General features: G+C 42.8%; 1 protein-coding gene across 1 annotated transcript in view; it reads left to right on the top strand.

Moving 5' to 3' along the window:
- LOC104624126 (AF4/FMR2 family member 3-like) overlaps positions 1 to 7,952 on the top strand; it is a gene marked incomplete at its 5' end in the record, with an annotated part of 36,711 nt that extends 28,759 nt beyond the window's left edge. The window contains 4 exons of the mRNA XM_010291411.1: positions 1,205 to 1,298; positions 5,437 to 5,486; positions 5,633 to 5,847; positions 7,230 to 7,952. Coding sequence (XP_010289713.1) covers positions 1,205 to 1,298; positions 5,437 to 5,486; positions 5,633 to 5,847; positions 7,230 to 7,351 — 481 coding nt within the window. The remainder of the gene's footprint in view (positions 1 to 1,204; positions 1,299 to 5,436; positions 5,487 to 5,632; positions 5,848 to 7,229) is intronic.
- Positions 7,953 to 8,549: the final 597 nt, after the last annotated feature.

The raw sequence follows: 8,549 nt of genomic DNA, 5'->3' as shown, positions 1-8,549 counted from the left end.
AAGTTCACCTGCTGCCTCTTCAGGGCAGGAGGCGAACGGGGCCGGCAAACCCTGCCCGGGATTTCTGTTTTTTTTCCCAAGAGCAATTCGCTAATTCGAGCGGGCTGCGGAGGCTGGGGCAGCTCCTGGGCGCGGGGAGATGGGGAGCGCTCGGCGCTTCCAAACTCAAGCCGCCTCCTGGTGCTTCAGGTTGGCTCCCAGACGAAGTACTGCTTTTTGAAAATAAGGCCTCGGCTGCCAAAGGAAAAGCAAAACACGCCAGATTTTCGTTTCGAAAGCTGTGTTACTGTGGGGCAGTCCCACGCTTGCCGATCCAAAAGCTTGCTGGGAAGAGGTGGTGGTGGTTCTTGGTTCGGAGAATAAACCGGTGCACCTAAAGCTAATAGCAAAGACAAGAGTTTGTGTGTCCTAAATGCTGATTGTCAGTTATTGTGATGTATAATTATAGTTAATAGCTATTACTCTCATTTAATTACATAGCATTAAAGGTGTGCGGCATGCTGCAGACTAACGAGGAGCACGGGGGCAGACGGTTCCAGTACAGCACGTTGAGTTTTTCAGCCCGCTGCTGGTTTCCTCTGGGGAACAAATCAGGCAGGTGGCCTAGGAATAGCCACCAGGCTCCAACACAAGCTCCGTTCCGGTTTCCCACAAAGGAGCTTGGCCAATGAAATATGGGCAGGCCCGACGTTTCCCTGTTTCTCAGCTTTCTCCAGCTGCTGGAAGAGACCGCTGGGTGTACACCCAAGTTGACTCTAGTTCATTATACAGGCTCCAGGCTGTTGCAATAAAGTCCCAGGATAAGATACCCCAAAAGGCTGTCTTGCATTTACAACAACAAGAAACACAAAAAAAAGCGTACGTTAGGTTTCAGCCCTGTAATGACCTTTTCATGGAAGAAGCCTTTGGTCAAGTGTGCAAACTTCAAGTCAGAGTCGAGGCCGTGGAACCGAGCCCTGCAAAGCCTTCTGAGTATGGCTGGTTCAGTACCTCGCCGGTAGCCGTTGTCAGCGTGACCCTTCCGGGCTGTAATACCTAGTCTTGCTCATGAATCCATGGCAAAGTGTGAAGTACTGTAAAAAAATGGTGATAAAAGCCAGATGGTGTCAGCCTTCCACTGCACGCTAGTTTGAGAATTTAAGATAATTAATTGGGATTACTGTTCGGGGGCACACTTTACCTTCTGCTCTCCCTTTTGTTCTAGTTACCGCTGCCTGGCCCTTCTGTACTGGAGGATGTTCCGACTCAAGAGAGACCATGCAGTCAAGTATTCGAAAGCGCTTATTGAGTATTTCAAGGTGCATTCTTTATTACATGTTTTCAAATCAGTGTGTCATTACAGGAAATACAGCTTCTTACTAAAACAATAGCTGTGCTGGGCTTAGTTCTTCCCCTGTGAAGTCAGTGGGAGTTTGACCATAGACTCCCATGGCAACCCTTATCTCTAGTCAGTTTTGTTGCCTTCACAAGGGCCTCTCTTTGCAAAATACACGTCATGTCCCTTCATGAGGGATGAGAAATTTAGAGTACTAACAAGCAGGTATTTTCAGATTATTCTCGGTCAATTGTCTAGTGCTGTCCAGCTCTGTTGTGAATAGGTTTTGCAGATTTTGCTCTAAGAATGTACTCCAGGATTACACTTCCCACTAGACTACCTGTGAGTTGAAGACTTTGATCTCGATCAGTCCTCAGCTGCAGGACTTCCCCTTAGCAGCATCGATAGGTAGGACAGTGCAGTGGGACATGTTCTTACGCAAGGAACTGGCAAACAGTCCACGCTGACTTCAGTGGGAGTTGTGTGACAGCATGGGAAGGCAACCACACTACCTGCCGGGTACTTGACACGGCACTGCTGGCTTCCCCTTCCTGCTTTGCTTCACCTGCTACTGCTTCCATTTTCCACTCTCTGCCAAGTCCAAACCCTGGTTATTTTTAATAAGACAAGAAGTCATTCAAAGTATTTTAATATATTTTATTTGACAGGCAACCTTTCTCTGGAAAGATCTCAAGAACAAAACCTTTCAGGTGGGGCTCACCTAGCAGTCAGTCAATCCAGCGTTTGATCCACAAACACAAAATTAGCCTTTATCTTTCTAATTAAAAAAAATGATATGAACATACAAGTGCTTTAAGACAAACTGCTCTGGGGGACTTGAACAGACATTTGTCTTTGAACACAGGGCTCATCTGTGGGGTTTTTTTTTTGCAGAGGGAGGTACCTTGAAATGAAGAACATCCATCCCTTGACATTTTGTTAATAAAAAATTTCAAATACAAGCACAAATGCTCATGACTAGATTCTGAACACATGAAGACAGTGAAGGAAATTGACAGTTCTGTTATTGTCAAACTGAAATTGAAGTCACTGTAATTGCTTCTAAAAATTTAGCAATATATAATTCAACACGTTATGTTTGTCTAACAATGGCTTGATTTCAGGGGAAAGAAATATGCACCTATTACAGTACTTTATTTTTCTTTACCAGTTCAGAGAATACCTGCATTAAGAACAGGATGGTCAGGCTCTCAACCATGTAAAATGTCTCCTACTAGCAGACAGAAACTGTTTCACAGCAAACATAAAATGGACTTATATTCTGCTATAGCCAAGATGAGCTTATTTTTTTGCAGACCTCCTGCTGATATAATGATGGCATAGTTTCACATTAGAAGTATTCTCACCTTTGAGAGTAAAAATTGGGAAAAAAAATCCATTTGCTGTAATTTTCAGTGGAAAACAAGCCAATTCTCCACTCATTTCATATTTGGTATCTAAAAGCTTTCACAACCAAGTGACGTGAAATGCTGACTGCATTAAGAACTTCCACATATATTATCAATCAAAGAAAGTTTTTAAACCTGGTCATACACATTTGCAGGGAAAATTAGACACACTTTTCTTTTAGAAAAGAAAAAATGATTGTTTAAATCTCCTTTTAAGTATTTTGTTTCCATTATAAAAAAATTAATGCAGCACAGAATTAAAAAGAAGCCACGGAAATTCAGGGGCGAGACACATTTGAGAGCATAAAGACATCAGGAGAATGGGTAGCAGTAAGCAAAATGGGATAAGAGATGGTCCCTTACAACATTACACGCCCTTTAGATTCCTTACCCCCACCTTTCTGGTGCAGAACTGAGAGGAGGCCGGAGTAATATGCCTAAAATGTGAGAAAAAAGGTGTGGGAAGTTGTACAGTAAGGCAGAGACTGGTTAAATTTACAGCGGAAATATCCTTGACTCCACTTCGATTTTCCTATTTTCCTGCCTCCAACTCTGTAAGTAAATAACATGTACTCAGTTTCCATTACAGTAGAAAGATGAAGGACAGTAGTTCTGAGACAGATCAGAAAAGAAAAGGGAAAAAAAAAAGAAACTATTCTGTAAGAGGAGCAAATGCTGAGGATTCCCAGGTTGGTTCTATTTAGGACGGTAAATGAGAACTTTCCATTTTTCCCTTTCACACCTTAGCCCTTCCTGCCAAAAAAAAAAAAAAAAAAAAAAAGAAAACCCATTGAAGGAAGAACTCCCTGTGGGACACTCCAAAGCTTATTTTTAATACCACTTACCTGGCATGTAAAAGGCCCAGTGTCAAAATGCAGGAAGAATGCCAGGGCACACAGAGCACTGATGTGATCGCTGCTAAAATACAGCCAGCGCTGGTGTGTGCACGAAGGATATGAGAACGCAAGAAGCAGTTTAGAGGATACATCAAAACTGAGAAAACGAACTTTTTGAAGAGAGACCCAGGAGATGTGTCCAGCTTACTGCAGCACAGGCTAAGAAAGTATTGTGTATATGGAAACAGAGCTGCTAATACCAGGTGACATGCAGTTTTGATGGCACTGGAGCAGCAAAATCCAAAACCTAGCACTGAAGTTAAGAAAATTCAGTCTTGAAACCCTGAAACAGAAATTGCTTTCCTAACTGTGAGGCCTGCTAAATGTTAGACACAGGACACAGGAGAACAGGGACGATAAATAGTGTCTTAAGATTTCTAATGACTAGCTATCCTTTTAAAAATAAAAAAAAAATTAAAAGTAATTTAGCTTTTGGTAAAAATTCCACGATAGGTGGAAAAGGGAAATGGCAGGCTGAGTGTCCTGGGAGATTACTCCTGGCCTTGAAACCCATGAAGCTCTGAAGCCCCTTGTTTATCATTTCTCCTTCCTAAACCATGGGAGACCAAGAGTGTTTGCACTGCTATTAAAGCTTGTAACCCCTGCAGCTTGCAACCCCTGCAGCCCTGCATTCAAACAATATCCATAAAGAGATCTCAAGCTGCAGGACTTCACTTGGTCTCCCGTGGTTGTCAAGAAGGGAGGGTTGTTCCCCAGCACACAATTCTCTGGATGTGTGGTTTCAGGGCAGGGTGCAAGGAGGTCGCTTTCCCCTGAAGAATTAGAAACTGGTCATTGAGGCTGCGGATGGGATGGACCAGAACAGTTTTGTTTCTTAGACTTCTGTTTCTTACATCCTTCTTTCTCACGGGCCCAGGATTAAACCAGTCACAGCATTTGGGACAGAAGAGGAGTTTTTCCACAGGTCAAATGGGCAGGAACCTGCCAGTAAATTCCCACCAGCTCTTGTAGATTAACTACTAAAATCATTTTAGCTATTCAGGTTCCATTATGGTGGACACTTGAATTTCTCCTGCTCTGTAAATGTAGTGCTTGTACAAGGTAGCCTTTCCTCAAGCAGTGAAATTCTTCAGCGTAAGCACAGCATACTCACAGTAACTAATGTGCCTTAATGACTGCAGATAGAGAAGACGTCACACTACCTGACCTAATGTCCCCTTCTGGGAGGGTCTGGGTAACCCTTCAGCTTGAAGAACCACCAATCTACAAGGGCAGTCTCTCTGGGCCTGTGAATGCTGCTGTGTTCAGACCAAGGGGAAGAGCCCCAAGAGGAGCAATCATGAGAGAGGTTCTCAAGCCTGGTGGGTAAAACACCCACCCAAGCTGAGGGAGCCTCAGATTCACATCCCTGTGGTCAGCCGGGCTGAGCACACTTGCACAGTCTCGCAGGTCCTAGCAGAATGACATTTGTCTTTGGGGGCAGGAGAGTGGGAGGAAATCCTTCTGGTTTTCTCTATCACAAGAAATTCCATGTTAATCTTCACAAAGAGCCTTGGCAGCACTCTATTCTGAACTCCCAGGATTTCTGTGAAAAGTTTCAGTTTCAACTAACATGTTTTCCTAATCAACCCCCATCCCAGGGTGTTCGATAGACTGTAATTTGAGTCTGTGCTGCAGCAGTGCTTCATCACAACACCAAACCAAAGGATGAGTGAGTTTATTGCATCATGAGACTTGAATACTTCTATCTGCACAATTTTTTCTTTACAATTCTTTACTTTTATACTGTATAATGGTCTTCATTTCATAGTCTTACATAAATTACATGCATTGTGAATTATCTTTTCCTTTACAGAATTCATCAAAAGCTGCCCAGAACCCATCTCCTTGGGGTGCCAGTGGCAAGTAAGTTCCCAGGTTGCACAGAAACTTACATCACATTGGCAGGCAGAAATTACATTTTCTTACCTGCAGTATGTTCTGATACTCTCATGTTTTTAATCCCAACACCCTTTTAAGTAACTGTATTAAGTATTAACATCTGTTTCCAGGAGCACAGGAACTCCATCACCCATGTCCCCTAGCCCTTCTCCAGTCAGCTCTGTAGGATCCCAGGGGAGCACAGGGGCCCCTTCCCCATCTCCTATCGTCAGCATCCCGCAGCGCATTCATCAGATGGCTGCCAACCACGTCAGCATCACCAACAGCATCCTGCACAGCTATGATTACTGGGAGATGGCTGACAACCTGGCCAAGGAAAACAGAGGTGCGTGAGCCAAGGCACAGGGCTATTCTAGAAGACTGTCACACGATTTTGATTAGGAACATAACTCTTTTGATAGGAATCCTGTCTGCAAAGTAGGACTGCAGAGGTGATTTTTTCTTCAGTCTGCTCCTAATCTGTTCCAAAACATCCCAAAAAGGCAATTTTGATAGCTGTCTCGCTCAGAAGCATCTTTTTTTTTTTTTTTTTTCTTTCTTTATTTGGCTGGTCAGGACTGGTGACAGACAGGTCACAGACATAGCTGTGGGTAGCATTCACTGCCATCTGTGTCATTCTGGAGACAAACGTTTGTGGGAGGCAAGGCAGCTTCCTGCCCCCCAAAGTCATGGAGCTGGGTGGGATGCATTTAGCCAGACCACGTCAAAAAGCAGGAACACGCTTCTTCTCTGCAGAAGGAATGAACAGCCCCTAGCTCTCCCCCCCATCCGAGCAGACAGAGGTGGGAATGAGGTGCCTTGCTCCCTCTTCAGCGCAAACATCTCTCAGCTGAAGAGGTGAACCTCATGGTTTCCATGAGCAAGTGCCTCAAATTCTGACTTGATGATAAAGTATTCCTTGGTTTTCAGGCTAATATATGTATTTAAGGCAGGGGCCTGGTCAGGATTCAAATCAAAACGAGGACACCTAAGTGTAGGTGTGTATATATGAGTTGGGGGGCTATTCCCCCATTGCAGTTGATGGTGCTTTGTTCAATACAAACAGCAGAGTCCAGAGGGCTGTTCAGTTCACCCTGAAGGGGACACAGGGATACAATTCAGTTGCCTAACCATAGCTGCCAAATGCCATCTGAGGTATCCTTGCCTACACTGCCACTTCAGAAGTCTCCTGTACATCCTGTGTTAGATCTGCCAGTCTGGGCTCTATATATCAGCTGCCTGAGGGCATCTCAGATGGTCACTACATGCCTCTAAGTAGGCAACTGAGTTTAGTCCTTAGTGGCTAGTTAGCCAAATTACTCTTTAGGCTGTGATGACCATGTTGTACAGGCCTCTATCTGTCTGTCACAGTAGCTTAGATATCTAGCATATGTATAGGCACTTGTGTGTAGACTTTTTGATTTAGTTGTCCTTAATCTCAAAATAAATCTTGCCCAGCATCTGTTTGCTTTATCAAGACTCAGTGGAAATTAATGAAAAGCAAAGCCGAAGAACTCACTGTTTTATTCTTTAAAAAGAAAATTGTTGTGCATCAGCCTGTAACATCATGAACCACAGGACTTTAAAATTAATCTTACCAGCACTAAACTTTCATTCCCATGAAATGTTCTACTTGACTCAATTTGCAAGAGAATAAAATCTGTTAAAGGGTGACAAGTAGCAAACACAGTTTCACTCTTCTGATGCTGGTTCTTTTTTTCCCTGTAGATTTTTTTAACGACTTGGATGCATTGATGGGACCTATCACCTTGCACAGCAGTATGGAGCATTTAGTTCAGTACACTCAGCAAGGACTTCACTGGGTGCGGAACAGCGTTCACTTGTTATAATGACTGTGTGCCATTCACATGGACAGTATACCTTTCATGGATAATTCAGTTATTCTGGACACTGTGCTACAGAAATAGTCAACCACAGCATTGATCCAAACAAAGGTGAATATTTCTTCAATATTGAGCAAAATTTTTCTGAGTGTAGACATGTATGTGTGCATATGTACAATATACAATGATGTCTCTTCAGAATGAATTGTTCGGTACCACTCTCCAAATATTTTCATACACTAGAAATATCAGAAAGAACTGATCTTAATGCACAAAACATACTCTTTCTATTCTTGTGCTGAAAAACTCAGAAACCAAAATCTCATGGGTTGATTGAACCAAGTGCAATAAGCACAGATCCCTATTCAGGAAAGCTCTCAATGGATTGTTAACTTTAAGCTTGTACTGAAATCCCGTTGACTTCAGCAGAGCTTAAGCACATACACAACGGCTTTCCTGGACTGGAATGAATGAGGGTAAATCATAGACATGGAGAACTTTTACTGCAAGCATGGACACATCACAGAAGTTTCAATATTAACGTGCCATCTCCCTGTTACTTCCCCACTGGAGCACACAGAGTAGTTGTGTAGTCCACATTAAGTTGTAGAAAGATGGCATCCTTTCATGTGCAATAAGTTTCAACAAATTGCATGCATTTCTTTATCTCCTGTCCTTTTAAATAACTTTACCTCTTGTTCAGCGTCTCACCAACAGTATAACCTACGGTATCAAGCAAAAAGCCTGAAAACAGATATGCTGATAGCAAGAACTTCAAAGAGATGGTGGAAAATTGCATTCTGTTACTGACAGTAAACAGATAAATGAAAAAATATGGCAAACTGCAATCCACTTAGAAAAGAAAATGTGTTAATTTCAGCTGCGTACACACAGAGAGACAGAGAGATATCTATACCAGTTGTTGGCTTTGCCTGGGAAGGCTTCATCCCACAGATTTTGATTTTCATATCTTTTTCATCTAGCAAAAGCTTGCAGCATTTTCTTCTCAGCTTTATGGGAGCATTACATGCTATTTCCTTTGTCTGGGAAGCTGAGTTTGCTCTTCATCAGGCTAAGAACTGTTTCCTATCATAATCCTCTCACTCTTCATGCATAATCTTCAACTAGGCTTTAACGTTTCTTGATTTATGGGATGTTTTCAGTTCCTGTTGACAGGCTGTGTTTTTTGTGCCAGAAGAATTAA

The sequence above is a fragment of the Phaethon lepturus genome, unplaced genomic scaffold (genome assembly GCF_000687285.1).
Source record: "Phaethon lepturus isolate BGI_N335 unplaced genomic scaffold, ASM68728v1 scaffold27887, whole genome shotgun sequence".
NCBI classification, from domain to species: domain Eukaryota; kingdom Metazoa; phylum Chordata; class Aves; order Phaethontiformes; family Phaethontidae; genus Phaethon; species Phaethon lepturus.
This window is presented reverse-complemented; position numbering and strand designations above follow the sequence as displayed.